This window comes from Leishmania martiniquensis, chromosome 36 (assembly GCF_017916325.1).
Source record: "Leishmania martiniquensis isolate LSCM1 chromosome 36, whole genome shotgun sequence".
Taxonomy (NCBI): Eukaryota; Euglenozoa; class Kinetoplastea; order Trypanosomatida; family Trypanosomatidae; genus Leishmania; species Leishmania martiniquensis.
This window is the reverse complement of record NC_090171.1, coordinates 2,307,384-2,325,533: the sequence shown is the minus strand read 5'-3', so window position 1 is coordinate 2,325,533 and position 18,150 is coordinate 2,307,384. Positions and strand designations below refer to the sequence as shown.

At 57.1% G+C, this 18,150-nt stretch overlaps 4 protein-coding genes across 4 annotated transcripts; all 4 read left to right on the top strand.

Moving 5' to 3' along the window:
- Positions 1-3,271: 3,271 nt before the first annotated feature.
- On the top strand, positions 3,272-5,302 carry LSCM1_00634 (uncharacterized protein; the record flags this gene model as incomplete). The annotated part of the gene is made up of 1 exon (XM_067318279.1): positions 3,272-5,302. One exon carries the CDS (start codon positions 3,272-3,274, stop codon positions 5,300-5,302), a length of 2,031 nt encoding a protein of 676 aa, XP_067174384.1.
- An 827-nt stretch (positions 5,303-6,129) lies between these two features.
- LSCM1_00633 (uncharacterized protein) lies at positions 6,130-7,980 on the top strand (the record flags this gene model as incomplete). The annotated part of the gene is made up of 1 exon (XM_067318278.1): positions 6,130-7,980. One exon carries the CDS (start codon positions 6,130-6,132, stop codon positions 7,978-7,980), a length of 1,851 nt encoding a protein of 616 aa, XP_067174383.1.
- A 1,352-nt stretch (positions 7,981-9,332) lies between these two features.
- LSCM1_00632 (uncharacterized protein) lies at positions 9,333-11,222 on the top strand (the record flags this gene model as incomplete). Its single annotated transcript, XM_067318277.1, has 1 exon — positions 9,333-11,222. The coding sequence occupies one exon, from the start codon at positions 9,333-9,335 to the stop codon at positions 11,220-11,222; it is 1,890 nt and encodes a 629-aa protein (XP_067174382.1).
- Positions 11,223-13,681: 2,459 nt separating this feature from the next.
- On the top strand, positions 13,682-14,632 carry LSCM1_00631 (uncharacterized protein; the record flags this gene model as incomplete). The annotated part of the gene is made up of 1 exon (XM_067318276.1): positions 13,682-14,632. The coding sequence occupies one exon, from the start codon at positions 13,682-13,684 to the stop codon at positions 14,630-14,632; it is 951 nt and encodes a 316-aa protein (XP_067174381.1).
- Positions 14,633-18,150: the final 3,518 nt, after the last annotated feature.

Genomic DNA, 18,150 nt, shown 5'->3' with positions numbered 1-18,150 from the left:
GGCGTCCCTGTCCTCTACACCAGTGCCAGCCTTTATGCGGGACGATGTGGATCACTTGCCCGCAGTCTCCCAGGCCTTCTCTCTGACAGGCGCGTTTCCCTGTGACAGCACCACTGCCGCCCCTGCCTCTGATGCTGTTTCTTCATGCCGTGTGGAGGAAAAGAGGGAACAGGCTCCCATGGTTGCTCTCCGTCAAGAACTTTCTGAGCTGGAGCGGCAGCTGGAGGAGGCGGCGCAGGGCGTAGACTCACTGCAGAAAGGTCACCATCCACTCGCCGTGGAGGTGTCAGAGTTGGAGGGTAGGCTTACGTCTCTCAGGATCAAGGAGGCTGCAATGCGTCAGCAAAGGGCCATAGAGGTGGCGGAAGGGGAGCAGGTGGCCAGTAAAAGTGCCCTCTCGAGTAGATCTCCCGGGGGCACGCTGGAGGAGGTGCGCGAGTACCGGGACGAATGCGTCCAACACCACCAACGGCAACTAGACGATCTGACGCAAGCGGTGCAGGATCAGCAGGCGCGCAATTCTGCCCTCCGCGCGGAATGGGAGGCCTCAGCTGCGTGTGACGCGAAGGATGACCTTCAGGACTCCGCGCTGAAGGCTCTACTGGATCATGTGCGCGATGGTGCGCAGCATCTGAAGCGACGCCTGGCGTTGCAATGCAGTCACGCAGTCTCTGAGAGTGTCCGTAAGCACCTGGCTGTTGCGCGGCGGCAGCGCGACGAGATCTTTGCCAACGACGTGTCAGCGCGCGAAAGAGCGCTGGCAGCGCACCGGGCACAGTCCGAGGCAGCGGCATCTGCATTCGAGGATCTGTGTCGCCGCACCTTTCAAGAACGTGCAGACGCCGCTTTTGGCGCCATCAAGGCCGCCTTTGAAAAAGCGCATCGTCACCATGACACTGAACGCCGTCAGCGCGTCGCCGGATTCCAGTGCCGGCTCGCGTCCATCACAGAACGCAACCGTGAAATGCTGGAGCAACAGTTGCGTCAGCGGCTGGAGCAGGAGTGTGCGATCGCCATCACGCAGGAGGACGCACTGCAAAAGGAACGATCGACGCGCCAGGATGATCTGGAGGCTCAACACCGCGCGTTTCGCTTGCGTGCGGAGCGGGAGCTGTGCGCGTTGCGCGACAGCCACGAGATGCAGCGAAAACCCTCTGGGGCTCCGTCTCAGAGACCGGCGTCAACCACTCAAGCACAAGAGTCGCTGCGTAGTGACATGGATCGTGCGCGAGCTCGAATGGGACAACTTACCCTGTCTTTGCGCATCAAACAGCAGCGACAGTCTTGCTCCTCGTCCGCACAGGGGGCCGCTGATGCTCCCGGTCACCGCTGCACTGGCGGCGCCGACGCCTCTGCAAACCTGCCACGCTCTTCTTCTTTAGCTGTGGAGCGAATTAGTGAAGAATGGCAGCGCTCGCTCCTCTCGTTGCAGCTCAGCCGTGAGGGATTGCGACGAAGCATCTCTGATGTCAAGGAGGTGAGCCATGGCTGGGCCGCGCAGTTGCAGCAACGCCGCACGCAGGTTACTCAGGAGCGGGAGAGTGTCAGGGCCATTCGCACCGAATGGGAGCAGACGATTCGTGGGCAGCTGTCACGGTGCCTAACCGCAACTAACTCACAGGTGCCTGCCCACGCTGGCCTTGCGACCGGCACTCTAGAAAACTTGAGCCGACGTGTCGGTGACAACCTACGCGCCCAGCAATCGCTGCGCGCGGCTCGCGCCAGTTTCACAGCAGAGCTAACCACGTGGATGCAGACTCTTGGCGACTACCGCGCCGAAACGGAACGTCTTCTCTCCGATGTTTTTCAGCAGCTCGATCTCCTCCGCGAACAAAGCATGCAGGCTGAGGTGGACCAGTGGACGTTGCAGTCCCTGCAGGCGCAGGTGGACAAGCTGGAGCAGCACGTTGCGGGAGAAGCAAATCGCCTGGCCCTCCGCAAGCGGTGTATGGACGCGGTCGTGAAATACTCGCATGCCGGCTGCCATCTCTCGCACACGCCTTCATGCTAGCTCGATGCTCCACTGCTGCCGCCGAGGCACGAGGGTCACCGAGCGCAGGCGACACAGATTTTCCACGATGCAAAGAGCGCTGGGACGATTCGAGACGCAGCATATCCTGCCGATGTAACGGCGCTGGTATCCGATACGGGCCGGCAAGTGGTGGAGCGTGCGAGGCAGCGAGCGGCGCCACGGTTAGCGGCGGCGAAGAATCCTCCATACTTCTTCCAGCACACGAGCCCGTCTCCTGTGACTGCATCCTCTCTGATAACACATGCGAGCGGTCCGGTGAGTCGTTGTGTCAACGAGGGCACGATGGAGGGTCGGCGTTGCGCCACCGATGGTGTAACGGTCACTGCGGGGTCAGTCAAGTCTGGCGTGGGCCTTTTTGGTAGCCGCTCTCCATCTCCTATTGCTCGAGCACTCGAAGAGAACGGCACTAGGGAGGAGAATGGGCGTCACAGAAGTGCCGAAGAAGACTCGTGCGTCTTTCCTGCTGCACATCGCTCGAACACTGTTGTCGAGGCGCACACGGGCGAGGAGGAGGAGAGGGATGCCGATTTGTCGACCGATCTCGCGCGCGAGGGCGGCGGCGACATCCCTCATCCGCTCTCCAACAAGACGGGAAGATTCTTTTGAACTGTTTCAGGCGTCTTGGTTTCCTCACGGCTTGCCCATGTTAGAGTGCCATACAAACATGCACCAAAAGAGTCGAACCGGCTCCAACAATCAGAAAAATCGGTACTAGGCGTGGCCTCTGATGTTGACTCCTGTGCTGACACATGCGTCGCAGATGCTGACCACGCTAAGTATGAGCCCATCGCCCCACTGCTGCGACGGCGCCCCCATCCCCCTAACACACACACACACGCCCACAATTGGGGCCGTTCCTCTATCGCCGCTCGTTTATTTCCTCCTCTTATCATTGACCTTCGATTGTCTGTGGTTGGGATTGCTGTAAGCTGTCTTGTTACATATATATATATATGGAGACATATATATACAAACATATATATTTGTACCAGTGAAAAGCTCATCGGCGTACCGGGCTCCTTTGCTCTACGGAAGGTGTCTCGTCCCTCACATCCGCACCAGTGGCGCTCGCACGTTTCACCCTGCTGTTGCACAGGAAGGCTCAGCAACGACACGAGCCTTAAACGAGAGAAAGCGAAAAAAAGAAAAAAGCCGACGCGTTTAGGAGATCATTCCCCCTTCTCCCTAACATACACGCACACACCCTTACACGCCCGCTTCCACACTTCGAGGGCCGCAATGATTCAGCTTGATGTTGTGCTGTACCGCTTTGTGTGCGACGTCTCAACCTTCACAGGACTGTTTTCGGAGGATGCGGAAGGGCGACGAATTCCGGATGTCGCCTCCTTCCGCTGCACCTGGAGCCGCACCCCACGCGCCAACCCCACCTCGAGTGGCGCCCTTGCTTCTCACCGCGTTGATGGCGCGACAGAGTACACCTATTTTAAGGCACTTGGTGCGGATATGGCACTGACATTTTCGCCGAAGCCGCAGCAGCTCATCTTGGACGGCGAGCGGGACGTCATCACATTTGCTTTTCGGCCGTCGCAGTACAGCGCCGCTGGGCCCCTGCCCGTCATAGCCAAAGGCTCCCTCGATCCAACACCTTACTTTGACAAACCAATGAAGAACTACGCAATCAAGCTTCGAGATGCTGCCGGAGAGGTCACCGGGAAGCTCCTCTTCTCTTTGCGTGTGCATGAAATCGATGAAGAAGAACGAGCGACACTGCGCAGCAACACGGTGACCTCAACGGCGATGAGGTCACCGCGAAGCAACAGCCCTAGTCGCGGTCAGATGGTCCTGCAGCGTAATCCGTCGCGCGACCGCCTACTGAAGACGTCGCCACGTAGCGAGCGGCTGCTGCGCCAGGTCGCTGAGGGGGTGACCAGGGAGGAGGCTCCGCCACAGCAGACGCGCAACGCAACCGCGCAACGATCCCCACCACTCAGGCAAGCTTCGCCGCACTCACAACGTGACTATGCTGTGGTGGAGAGCGTGGACATTGAGCTAGAGCGCGTTGCCATCAAGACAGAGAGCATCGACCTTGATCATCCCGCACCGCTGCTGCTTGGTGGTCGCTACAGCATGAAGGTTCGCTACGGCTCCTCCACCTTTAGCACGACGCGCATCGCCTGCTGTAATCCCAAGGAGGTGAACCTCGAGGGGCAGCAGCTGCGCATCCCACTCAAGCTAGCCGACAGCGCAGAGAAGCTGCGGTTCTCCGTGTGGGAGGACAAGCGACAGGTTGCCGGCTTCTCTTTGGACCCCGCGAAGTTCAAGCCTCACGCGGGTGAGTGGAAGGAGTACGCCATTCCCTTCCGCTATCACCCTACGGGGCAGCAAGCCGCACTCGATGTGCGGGTACGACGGAAGGAAAGCGACAATCCTCATCCTCTGAGCAACAGGCCACTGTCTTGTCGACCATCCGCGGGGCTGATCTCTAGTGGTGCTGCGGCCGGCGTAGACAGCACAACCGCGCTACAAACCGTGCCACGAGAAGAGACGCACGGTGTCGATCCGTTCAATAGGTATGCCGTGCGGGGCACCCATGCGCAAACGCCGCTGCGCTTCTCGACGCCGCCAAAACAGTATGTCGGCATCGACCGCGCCTCGCAAGAAGTCCCGCTACCACATACGCACGCGTCCGCTTCTTCGCGCCGAGGCGGCTCCTCCCCACCTCGTTTCATCACGGTTACCTCGGGGATAAGAGCCACGCTGGACGCCAGCCGCACCAACACACCGCTGAGCAACTTTGACCATTTCGCTGAGAACTCGAGCCAACGAGTGTCCGACCAACGCAGCACCCACGTCCGTGCGACGTCTGGCACGCGCGGTGGTTGGGAACGCACACCCATGCGTCAGCGCCCACCACCTCTGACCTCAAACCTTGCCGATCTCCCAGCTGATCTACGCCCACCAGACGAGCACGAGCTGTACATTGCCGAGGTGCTTGCCAGGCTCGAGCGCCAGCAGCAGGCGCCGCGGCCGCAGACGTCGCTCGTAGAGGAATGGATCGGTTGGCGTCATGAACGCGAACGCAGCCGCTGCAACAGCGTCTCCAGTATCCACCAACGATCATATTCTGTGAGCAGCGCAGTGAGCCGGGCAGACTCGCTCGCATCAGCGGTCTCGCGGCGCGCCTTAGCGCCGCGCCCGACCAAGTCCAACGCCAACAACTCTGTGATGACCCCTTTCACGCCGGACACGAGCGCCGTCCGACGCCGCCGTTCGCTTTCAAGTGCGGTGGAATGCAGCCCTATCATTTAGATCTATGGATGCGCATGCGGGAGACGGAAGGGGCTTTTTTTGTAGAGGGGAAGAGAGAGCGTGGGTCCGCCGTCCCACCAGCTCGTTTCTTCTTTCCTCTTGTAAATATATATATATATGCGCCCCACGGTGTAGGGGCCTGGGCACGTTTATGCGGACGTGTGCTCGCTTTTAGCCCACGCCGGGTGGGGCTGCTTGGCGACGATGACTTCTTCTTTGCCGTGCAAGTGCGGCCCGCTCGGGGGAGGGGGGATATGGCGGCAGTTGAAGTCCTTAGCCGATAGAAACGCAGCAGCGACAACAACGAAAAGAAAGGGGGAACGAAGATCTGTGATGAAGGAAATGGCGATCGAATTCTGAGTGCGTGGCCGCAACAGCAATGCTACTGGGCGCCACACTCATCCTTCGCCCCCTCCCTTTTCGCCTTTATTCGGAAGCAACGATGGCAAGCGTTGCGTTCCCCCAACGTTACTGACGCGCAAGAGCGAGGGTGAAGGAATGCACTTCCCTTTGCCCCTGCTCACTCCCCCGGAAGGGCCGCTTCCGCCATCGCTGCATGGTGGCAGCCCCGCGCGGGGTGTGTGATTGGCATGCAGAGGGTGAGGGCTGTGGTGCAAGAGCACTCGTCAGCAGGCGATCTCTTCTTGATTTCTGCTGCTGCTTCTTCTTGCGCGCGCGCGCTCTGTCTTGTTATTTTTCGTGTAGTGAGCGAAGGAGCTCACACCGGCTGGAGTACACAAGCGCCTGTGCGTTCACTCACAGGCTTTCATCGCTTCATAGAGTCACCATTCACTGACCCCTTTTTTGCATCCACCGTGAGAGAACGGATGTCGGGCCGCTCCCCGAGCGCGTCTCGTGGCGGTAGCCAAGGAAGCGGTAAGAGGAGCAGCAGTGACGAAGAGGAGGAGAGCTGCGACTCGTCGCTGTCTCGAAGTGAGGGATCGCACACGACTACACCAGCCTCTACGTCGTCCGACTTCACCTCTTCTGCATCTGGCGAAGACCTCTCGGACGATTACGGCTCTGGTTGCTCTGCCACATCTGCCGTGCCCACCTCAGCATCCGTCTCGACCTCCACCACCGCGTCCAGGGGGACTGCCTACTCGGACGAAGGGGACAGTGACCCTGAGGACACGGAAGGCGCGCCGCGCAAGCTCCGGCGCATGGAGGAGATGGAGCAGCGGCTACATGACTCGTTGCCGATGGGAGGAGTCTCCACCCTGGAACCATCGGCGCCAAAGGGGGCATCGATTTTTCCAGCTCCGTCGGCGCCGCCTGTCGCAGCGATGCGATACGGCCCCGTCTTTTCCCGCCCACCACCTGACGCATGGGCCGTGCCACCGCCTCTGCCTACCTTGAGCGCGTCGGCCAAGGACATCAGTGAGATGGATGTGCGCGCCGGGTTACGCCTCGGCGTGTTCCGAGCCGCCAGGCAACTGAATAAGGAGCAGGTGATGGACGAGATCGAGTCGGTGCGCATGACCAGCCACGTGGAGCGAGTGCTGCTGGAAGCGCCCCACCAGGTCGCGCTGCCGCCAGGTGTTTCACCGCAGGAGCAGGAATATGCGTGGGCTACCGTGTTCTTCTCGAGCGCTGAAGCTGCCGACCTATGTGCGGCCTTGCTGTGTCAGCCAGGAAGGCGCTCCAAGTGGGCACGCGTGAGTATTCAGCGGCTGCCCGTTGTATCAGCGGTAACGGAACCGCACACTGCCGAGGAGGATCAACGGGTACAGGTGCACATCTACCAGATGAACGCCGCCGCTACTGACGCCACAAAGACAGAAGCCGCCGTGATCATCTCTGGCGTCCCTGATACCGTTCTGGCGCAGAGCGCCTATGGCTGGTGCGTTCTGTCGACTGGAGGGCTCTTTCCAACGTCAGGGCTGGCGGCGTATCTCCAACACCGCCGCGTCGGCGACTTCACGGGCATCGACGTCTGCGCGAGCTTCGATCCTCAATGCGGCACAGATAGGTGCGAGGCTGGTGGGCAGTGCCGAGGTGTGCACCTGCGCGCCTGCGAGCAGTGGCGGCTACTTGTCCCACCGGTGCTCATCTCGAGGAAGGCTGGGGTGACTGCCGGCATACCCACGTTCACTGTTACCCCACCGCCGGAAAGCGCATGGCAGGAGGCAAGACGCGCGGATACCCTCATGGTGATGCCGCTTCCCCCTGAGATCGACGAGGCCGCCTTTGTCTACATGTTTCGGTGGTGCGACGGTTTTCTACGTGCGCAGACGGTACGCACGGTGGATGCGATCCGGTACGGTGTCGTTCAGTTTGCGGACGCCGCCAGGGCACAGCGGGCGCGGCAGCAGGCCATCTCTCAATCTATGCTTCCTGTGCGCTTCGTGGGCGAGAGGGCACGCACTGTCGACACCACGGCAGCTTCGGCCGCTTCAATGGACGAGGCAGCAACCAAGCAGCCCCCCCTCGCTGCGGCATCGTCTCATCACAACTCCAGCAACCCTGTGCCGAGTGGCGATGGTGCAGTTGCGGCACCCAGTACCAGCGCCACGGCCGCGACGCACGCGCCAGATGTCCCGTTCCCGCCACTTCCTGGCGGCTGGGAGTACGGGCTGTCGCGTCGCACGACGCAGTACTTTTTTCTTCAATCTGGCAAGAAGTCAACGACGTGGAAGCATCCTGTGACCCAGGAGCGGTACAAGGCATATCGCTGATTTCCTGGTGCCCTGATCATGCCTTGTTGGTCGATGAATGGCCGCCTCGAATCGAACGCAATGCGTTACACTCGAGGAGAGGTGAGAGAAGGCGGATTGGGATGGAAGGAGTCGAGCACCCTCCCTTTTCCCCTTCGTCTGCTCCCCATTTAGTCCCCACCCCCTTCGCTTCTCAGAACGTTTTTCGTTTTTTTGCTCTTTCCATCGCTGGCGCGCTTCTCAAGTGGCAAGAAACGAAAAAAGAACAGAACGCGAGCAAACCAACCGGCAACAGTCAGTCGTGATGGTGGTGTGCAGCTCAAACAGAAGCTCGTGCGCGCACTCTCTCTCTCTTTAGAGATGGGATGGTGGCTACCGCTTGTCAACGGCCGTCTCTTAGTGTCGCTAGAGAGCCGTGTGCTTTTTTTTCCTCGTGTGTGTGGTATGGTTGGGGCGGTCTTCCGCTGCCACTCCGCAGAAGCATGCGTATCACCTCTTGCTTCTGCACCCTCCTTCCTCTTGCATCACAGTGCCACGCACGCATACATCTCGCATACCTCTCAACCTGCCTGTCGGTCGGATCGGCAACGGAACGGCGCTTCATCCGCAATTTAGTGGGCCTGAGTGTTTTGGTTTATCTTCGCTTTCTTTTTTCTGTGCGGCTGCGCCCGCCTTCTCTGTGTCTCATCACCGGCGTGGCGCGCGGCGCTTTGACCCTCTCGCGGTACGCCACCCCCCGTCCCTCAGCGGAGCAGAACGTGTACGCAACGGCTGTCAGGCCGACACACACACTCTCTCTCGTCGTCTTCTGTCGAAAGGGTTCATGCGGATTATGAAGCGCTGAAGAGGCTATCCCGAGAAAAGTGTCGCTGCCACCGCTCCCTGCCACAGCCCTCCTCCCTTGCCCCGTTTTTTTTTAGTTTAGTGCTGACACTCCACGCCTACACCCAAGCGCATCACATTGTCACCCAGCATTTCTTTCCCCGCCTTTCTGACTGCAGGACCTCCATCTCTTTTTTCATCTTGGCCTTTTCTTTCTTGATCTGATTGACATTCTCAGCGTCTTCGTGCAGGGCTGCCTATTGTACCGAGCAGCGCACGTTTGCACCAGCTGTCTCTTTTCCGTTCAGATTCTGCTCCTTCTACAGCATCCTTTGCCTGCTCCCTTTCCCTAGTTGGTACACTTGCGCCTCGCTTCTTCTGTTTCTGTGACAAACACCTTCCCCCTTTTTTCTGCCTCGCGAAGAGACACATACATCCTTGTGCAAAAAAGAGGTGTGAAGGCTCGTTGTGCGAAGGCCAGTGCATTGTGTGCGCGCGTGAGCGTACCTCGTATCACCGCCCCCATATATCACTGCTGTCGTTGAAGACTAATGTGCTGCGATAAACCGCCGCGGCAGCGTAACTGGAGGCTTTACCACCTCCTCGACCTCATTCCGCCGACGACGGCGCGGCAGGTGAAATGGAATTTCCGCAAGGTGACGCTGCGCCACCATTACTATGAGGCGTATCTCATCTTGTACAACCGCAGCCGCAAATACCTGTACGACTCCATAGGGGAGGATGCGTACGGCTTCCTCGCCAGCGGCGCGTGGGGGCCGTTTGTCCCTGTCCTCGGAGCTGTCGGGTCCGTGCTGCTGTACGCGCTTGTACTCTTGGTGGAAGTGGCGCTGCTACTTATCTTTTTCGCCTTCCTCGCAGCGAAGGACGACGGCGATATTTTGTGGGGCTGGCAGACAGTTGTGGTGCCGCTTATGGCTTTTGTCACGATCATGGTGGCGGTCACCATCCTCGCTGTCGCGATGAACGTCCTCACGGCACGGACATACCGGGAAGGCATGCCCAAGGTGGATCGCGTGTCCCCTGTCGGCAACTTCCTCGCAGCTGCATGTTATTTCTGTATCCCCTTTGTGATCGGCACCCAAATCTTCGATGACCCGGCGTCTAAGTTGGGGTGGTACCGCTTGTATATGGTCATGCCCATCTTGGGCGACATCTTCTACTATACCACGTCGCTGATCTGGCGCTGGCCGAGGCGACTGCGGTGGCAGATGGAGGTTAACGACAGCCGCCCGAGTCCTGTGATCTACAACGGAATCTTTGTCATGGGCTTCCTCCACATGGCCTGCGGCGTCGCGCAGTGGGTGGTCATTGGCTTCAAGCTTGACGGACAGCTAGACCGCTCGTGGTACATCGTCTTCATCCCTTTCTGCATCCGTGCCGGCCTCCGCGTCGTAGAGGCGTGCCTGCGCAGTTTGATGAAGTACACCATCGGCGTCCGCTCCGAGATCGGCGTCGCGTTCGACACAGTCGGCTCCTTTTTTTCAAACGGGATGCTGCTCGTTTCTCTTTACTTTGTCGCTGTGCGCATCGAGCGCGGCCGGAAGAGGGTTCGCCTCGCCCATGCGCTGATTCCTGTCTACCTCACCCTTGTGTGGATCTTTCTCTGCCTCATTGCAACGACGATTGTGCTGCTCGTCCTCTACCGTCGCTGCAGTCGCGAAGAGCGCCGCGTGAATAGCCTGTGGACGCCTCCGCAGAAGGACGAGGACGGTGTGCAGATCGTGGGCGGCACGGACACGTCCGACTCTGCTCCGGCGCGCCTCTTGACATCGCAGCCGCGCTGGGCCGATTTGGATGCCGCGTCGCCGTCATTCTCCGCCTTTCCGGCTGAAGCTGATCACCGAAACGCCAAGGAGGAGTATGAGGACTTTGAGACGGATGAAGAGGAGCCGGTGTACGAGGAGGACGCTCAGGCGTGGCCACAGGCGCCTGATGACAGCCCCAGAGATGACGACGCCCGCGAGGCGACGTATAGCGACATGGCGCCGGTTAGTAGGAGCGGCGGCTCGAGAAGTTATGAGGTGTCGCGCCACACGACGCCGACGTCGCGGCGCGTCTACGACCCAGTGGCGGGTTCTTCGCGCCGCGCGACCGAGCGTGCAGCGGGGGGCTCGTCAAACCGTGGCCTCAGTCCTGAACGTTACTCCGCAGCCGCCTTATCAGGCGTGAGGGCGAGTGCTATATCCAGCTCGGTGGAGTACACGGAGGTCACAACCTACATGGACGATCGAACGAGAACGTCGAACACCGAGGAGGAAGACACTTACTCCGGGAGCTACTTTTACACGGACCAGACGACGTACTTGGATGAGGAGACGGCGTACACGGACGGTAGTGAGAGCGCCTCTCACACGCGCAGCAGCTCTTTTTCGTCTCGCGCCTCCTCAGCCTCTGCAGCCCCCAAAGACGCGAAGCGTTAGATAGGCGGGCTGAGAGATGCTGCAAGGTTTTCTCGCGTGGAGAGAGGGAGGGGGGGTTGCGCAGTACATCATCAGCGCGTCCCTTGTCTGCGAGCATGACCCGTGCTCTCGTCGGGGGCTACATGTGAGCGTGCCATTGTGAAGCATTTGTGATCACGTACACACATAAACATGCACATACATCCACAATTACAAAAAAAAGATACTAGATTGTACGACTGCCCCCGCTTCGTCGACTCTGGCTCTCTTGACGACTCGTCGCTTCCGGCAAATGGATGTCTGTTTCATTTCTCGCTGAAGTGGTGGACGTCAGAGAGAGAGAAAGAGAGAGGGGCAGCTGGGGGGGTGCGGGGGTGATAGAAGCTGCGCTGTCTTCTCGCTTCATCGCGCATCTGGCAAGTACGGTTTCACTTTTGTGTACTGTATCGCCGTCACTTTGCCCCCTTTTTTTTCGCTCTTCTTTCCTTTATCCTGTTTAATCTCAGGAGAGGTATGACGCGGTGGGTGCTGCATGCGAGAGAAGGCGAGCGAGGCAGTATATGAGGTGGCAGCGGATGAAAGTATGCCTGTGTGCGTATATGTTGGTGAGAGGGGTGGTGAGCGAAAGACATGGCGGGTGCAACTAGTGCGCGGAGGCCAGAGGAACACATAGTTTCCTTCTTGCTGTCATTTTTCCCTGCTGGCGCGCCTACTACTCCACGCGCACGAGTCTTTCATGCTCGCCCCCTCCCTGGCGCGATGGTAGCGAAGTCCCAGTCTGGCGCACTGTGTGTGTGTGTCTGCTCGTGCCATTTGCCCTTTTGGGGGTGGGTGGAGAGCTGCCTTGTTGCCCTCACCTCTTCCCGCATTGTGCTTAGAGTTTTTGCTGCTCTTTTTTTTTTATTTTTGTATGTGTCTTCGTTTACTTCGATCGGTTGGCAGGACGCCTTATTGTCAAGAATAGGCGGAGGAAAAGAAAAACAAAAGGGAGGAATTGCTGACGTGCTGCGCCATTCGCCAGATGGGCATCAACGCAGCGAGGGTGCACTACGCATTGGTGTCGATGCTATGCGGCCGTGTAACGTTTTTCTTCGCTCATTCTCGAAATCTGTGAACGCCCCGACGCGATCGTATGAGTGACTCCCTCTGTGTGTTTAGCTGTCCGCTCGCATTCGCCATGGCGCAGGTAGACGTTTTTTTTCGTGTGCTGTTTCGCCTCCTTTGACCTTTTGCTGATTGGACTCCGTTTCCACGTTGGACGGTGCGTCCGCGTGCGTGTGAGTACTGGAGGCGTCTCTGCGGGTTTCATGGTACGTATGTGAGGGCATGGCGGTGGCGGCGAAAATATCCTTGCATATTCACCTAGCGCTCAGACGCATGTCTAGCTGCGTGCATATATGTATATAAATGTGTGGACCTTTGTGAGCGACAAAAGTTCGCTCAGAGAGAGGGAGGCGATACACGCTCATCTTCAGTCGTTAACTCCACCTATGCTCGTGTACCCTCCCTGCGGCGCTCGTGTGTGCGCGCGTGAGACGTGCATGTGTCTGGATACCCCATCCCGGCTTCACGCACTCCTCACCCGGAGAGCATGCAGACTTCTTTTCTTAGTGTCCAGGTAGAGAGGTCACTCAGCAACTGGCCCATCCTACACCTGCAGGCTAACTGTGTGCTGGCGCTCGGTGGGGCATGTCCCTTCTGAGACACAGAGATATTTGTTCGTTCGCGTCTATTCGGCTGCCGCGTGTGGGAAGGTGCCCTTGGCGGGCCTCAGCGGCATCCGGCATCCCTCTTTCGAAAGGGAGAGAGGGCTCTACAGCTGGCCGTGGGCTCGGGCGGCGCATCACGGCAGAAGCACATCCAACCATGGGCCTCACGCCTCTGGCGGTGCTGTGTTGTATTTCTTAGCCAGAAAATGCACGCTACCTTCACGTACGCCCCTGTTTCGCGCTCTCCTTCGTACATACGCTTGGTTATGCCGTTGCGCTTGATGGCGCCACCTCACCTTACTGCGTTGACGAACGCTGCCCAACCCCGCACCCGCGAAATTTTTCTTCTCAGCGCCCTGAAGTCTTCCCTTTCATCACCATCCTTTCTCTCTCACTCCTCCCCGCACCCGCTCTTCCCGCGCACCTTCTCTCTCCGTCGGTGCTGCTTCCTTGACGACCATTCGCACAGGCAATGTCACGCAAGCCGTGCTCACATACCTCCTGAGCCGCTCTCTCTGTGAATCCAACGCGCCGAACCAAGGAAAAAGAAGCCACGAAGCGCACTCATCGCGAGCACCTTCTCCTTCCCACAGCAGTCTCCTCTCGTACACCAAGGTAAAGACGCCGCTCCCCTCTCCTCTTTTTCGTACTGAGGCCAATTACAGCGCATCCGCCGCCTATCCGAGCCGAAACCCTCGCGTCTGGGCCGCTCTCTCACGTCATTTTTTCCTAACTTCGCTGCATCGACTCTCAGAAACCTTCCTTGTTGCAATGCCGTCAACAGCAGCTATGTCTCAGCCGCGGTTTCTGCGCGCCTGTGCTCCTCGCGAAAGACAGATCGACAACAAATTGCTCAACCCGTCGCTCATCCGAGATGCCGTAAACCGGCGCCCTCATTTGCGGCTCCCGCTCCACTATCCTGACTCCACTTTCCCGGTCTGCGTCGCCTGTCACCGCGGTGACTGGCGCAACTACGTAGAGAACACACTTGAGGCCGTGGAAAGCTGCATCCAAATGGGTGCTGACATTGTCGAGGTAGATGTCTGGCGCACGAGCGATGGCGCGCTTATCCTTATGCACGACGAGACACTGGATCGGACGACGAACGGTACTGGTAAAGTCAGCGATCGTACCCTTGCCGAGGTGCGTGAGTTGCGTCTGAAGGATGGGCTTGGCAACATGACTGAGTTCACGGTACCGACGGTGGAGGAAGTGCTGCTTCTCGCGAAGGACCGCATTATTGTCAACCTGGACAAAGCCGATGCCTACCTGGATGAGCTCTACCCAATCCTCGTGAAGACGGGCATGGTGGAGCAGACGATTTTAAAGTCGGAGATCCCCTTCGATGAACTGTGCAAGCGGTACTCCACGGACGTGCTCAACCGCATTATTTTCATGCCTATTGTGAACGTCACAGAGACAACTACATACGAGAGCGTCGACCGCATCTTCGCCGAGAACCACGATCTGTACGAAGTGAACTTTCACAAGGAAAACGCCGACGTGTTGCAGTATATTCGGAAGAGTGCCAAAGAATCCAGCGCGGCGCTCTGGATTAACACCATCTGGCCAACCACCTGTGGCGGCTACAGCGACGATCACGCGCTGCGCGACAAGGACGCCAACTGGGGCTACGTCGTGGACCACATCGGCGCCGGCGTCATGCAGACAGATCGACCAGCGATGCTTCTCGCATACCTTAAAGAGCGCGGCTCTCGGTGAGAATACTCAAACAACGCGGAGGATGATGCGCGTATTGCTGCCGTTCACCTTTCTTGCCGTTGGAGGTCGCTCAATTGTTTTTTTCCGCGGCACCCGCGAGCGTGAGCGGGCAACAGAAGAAAAAAAGAAAGGAGGAAGCAATGACATCCTCCAGACGCACAAGCCTCTGTGCGTGCTCTCACGCAGCATCGTTTCTTTGCTTGTTTCCATCTCTCTCCCCCTCTCTTCCTATTTCTCCGCTTGCCTTTCTCCCTTTGAGACAAGTCACGCTACCGCATTTTTTTCCCATGTGTCGTTTCAACGGAGATGACGTCTTCTCTTTTCTTCTTTGACGTCATTCACACTTTCTCTGACCTCCCTAAGAATACCGTTCCGCCGCCTCTTTTTTTTCAGTTTTCCGTTCTCCTCGTCTCCACTCACAGAAAGATTCAAAGGTGTAGGTCGTGCGGCGACAACAAATAAGAGCAGCAGTGAATGGGATGGATCAGCAATAGCGGCGAAGAAGAATTGGCTGTAGACGGCCAACGGAGCCCGTGAACAAGAGGGAATGAGAGAGTACGTGAGACGCTTCCTTTGTCCTCTTCACACACACCTCTCTTTTTCCCCTTTTTATTACGCCACCCCTTCACATCGCCCCAATTTTTATTTAGCGTGTGTGTGTGTGTGTTCACACCTGGTGTGCTTCACGCCTTTTTCTTCGCCGTCCTATATGTTTTCTTCCCCTTTGCTTATGTTTCTCCTGTCCGTTTTTTTGTTTGTTCTTCTGTTTCTCCTCTCAACTTTGTCAGTTTTTTTTTTTTGGTCTGAGGATGCCGTCTCCTCTCTCCATCCCCTCCCCCCTCTCTCTCTTGGATTCCTCCGTTTCTCAAAAAAGCAGCGCGAGACTAGCGCTGACAGCCACTGCAAGAAACACAGTAATAAAAGGAACGACAAGGCAAAAAGTATGCAATGAAAAAAAACAGAGAGAGGGGGGAGCACCACTGCTCTCTCTCTCTATGTGTGTGTGGGTATTTCGAATGTGCTTTGATATCTCTCTTACCTTTTTCAGCTTGTTTTTTTCTTCTCCCCTATTTGCTCTGTTGCGGATTCCCCTCTTCCCTCCCCTTCCCCCCTCCCTATTCCCCTCCGTCTTCCTCTCTCCTTTTCTCTTTTCGCCCCTTCTTTTATCTTTCCAGGGCGTTTTATTGCATTTCTTTTTTTTTTGCGTTTACTATGTACGTTCGTTCTTTTTTTTTTGCGGACTATTTTTCAGTTTGTGCGCTCTATTTCGATTGGCTTTTTCTTCGTTTTACCAATCAAAAAGAAAAAAAAGAAAAAAAGAAAAAGAACGCAGAAAGGCAACCGTCTACGCAGACACACATACACAAATACCAAAAGAGGGACGTCAGCATGGGAAACACGAAAACCAAAAAGAACTTATTCACAAGCACGACGTCTTTAGAAATGGACAAGAGGCAGGGGAGAATCGAAAGGCGACGGTGGCAAAGCAGCAGAAGAAGAGGACGCAAAAAAAAAAGTGAGAAAATATACATGCGATTGGCACGGAAAAGGAGTGAGAAGAGGCAAGGCAAGTGCAGCGAACAGCACACAAGATAGGAGACGAGAACGTTTTTACGCAGGAGCGATGAAGCTCGGTATACGGAGTCGCGTGTGCGTGCTCCTCTTTTCTTGTCTCTCTCTCTACTTCTCGTGTGCTTATTTCTCGCCCTGACTCCCGGCAACATCACCTCCGCGCTCGCCTCCCAAATTACATGAAGTGCATGATGCTGTCCGGTGCGGATCTTCTATTTTTCCTTTCCTGTACTCTGAGAGCTCTCCCAAACAGTTCGCAGTGCCACAGGATGGAAAAAAAAACAGGGAACTCCCGAAGCCAATGGCGTGCGTTGTTTCTTTTTTCTTTTCTGTTGGCCCCCCCTCACCCACACGCTTCCTTTCGCACTACTCAACTCTGTGTCCTGACGCACCATCCCTTAGCATTCGCGCGTCTCGGCTGTTCTATTTGTATTGCCCTTCTCTCTATCTCCCTTTGACGTCCTGAGAGGCACTCGCAGTGCATTACTCCCCCGTCTGCCAGTCGCGCCTTTTTTTTTGGATAAAGATGGCATCTAATTAGTGGGCATCATTCCGTGAATGTGTGTATGTGTGTGTATGTGTGATCCGCCTTTGACAGAAGAGAAACAACGAGGCATCCTCTGTCAAAGGCCTACCAAGTCCACTACAAGAAGCCGAAACGGTCGAGATGCGATAACGAAAGTGAAGGGCTCCTGCTCTTCCTTTCTTTTCTTCCTCTCTTTCTCTTCCGTCGACGTTGTGTTTCGGCAAGGATATCAGCTGCCGTGCAACGGCGGTGCTCGAAGTGTGACGGTGTGCTTTCAACTATGTGGTGGGGGCCGTGTTCTGTGCGGAACGGATTCGCTGCAAAATAAGATGCTGCCAAATCTTTCTCGACGTCCTATCTCCCACCACACGAAAAAAAATGACCGCGAACAACGACAAAAAAGCGCGAGTAGAATAGAAGAAGCGAGGACTCCGAAAGGGACGAGACATTCTGGACGTATCCTATCTTGCAGAGCAGCTTGGAGAAGAAGGGGGTCCATGTATGGCCGTGTGGCACGTGTGATGCACCCGATCCCCACATTTTTGTGTTCTCTCGCTCTCTCTCGCCTCGTAAGGGGGCATTGAGCGGAGTATGTCACGTGTGCTTCGCTTTTTATTTTTTATTTTCTTTCTTTAGTCGTTGTGTCGCTTCTTCTCTCGCTCATTTCGCTGTTTGAGTAATGCCTCGACGACGACGAGAAACACTTCGCATCCTTTTGGCTGCCCCCTTTTTTGTTTTTTTTCACGTCTCACGTTCCCACTGTTGACCGTGCGATGCTGGGACACTTTGCCTTCGCTGTTTTCCCGTTTCTCTTTCCTTCGCTCAGCATGAAGCGCGGCTCTCAGTGACCTCCGCCCTGTGTACGTGGAGTTCGGCTTGGAGAGCGCTTGGGCGACGATTCACGAGCACACGTAGCTGTACTTCTGGTGGGGGTAGGGCAGACGAGGAGCACAAGGGAGAGCTCGCTGAGGTACGTCGATTGACACACGGGGCGTGCGCCATTCATCGTGTGCCCGTGACACATGACCGGCTTGAGGTCCAGGCTCGCTGCCCGCTGCTCAGCCCACCTTCACCAACGCCTCCTTCGCGTTCTGTGTCAGCATTGCACCGGTGCTGACAGGTGCGAAAGTGAACACTGAAGGCCGAAAAGCAAAGGCGAGATCGCCATCCCCTCCCCCTCTCTTTGCCCTTTGTATCTCTCTTCACCGTTTCTTCTCTGACGAGGGAGGAGAGGGGGGAGGGGGGGCGGACTTAACTGAATTCTTTTCCGTTCTTCGCTCAAAGGTCAGAGAGGCGCTTCGCTTCCTCTCTCTCTGCTCTGCTTTTCTATACATGTGTGCTCTTCAATGGCACCGGCCCCCACCAGTAGTCGGTGGCAGCGGCTGTGGTGGTCCTTGGAGCATCGGTGCATGTCACCCGT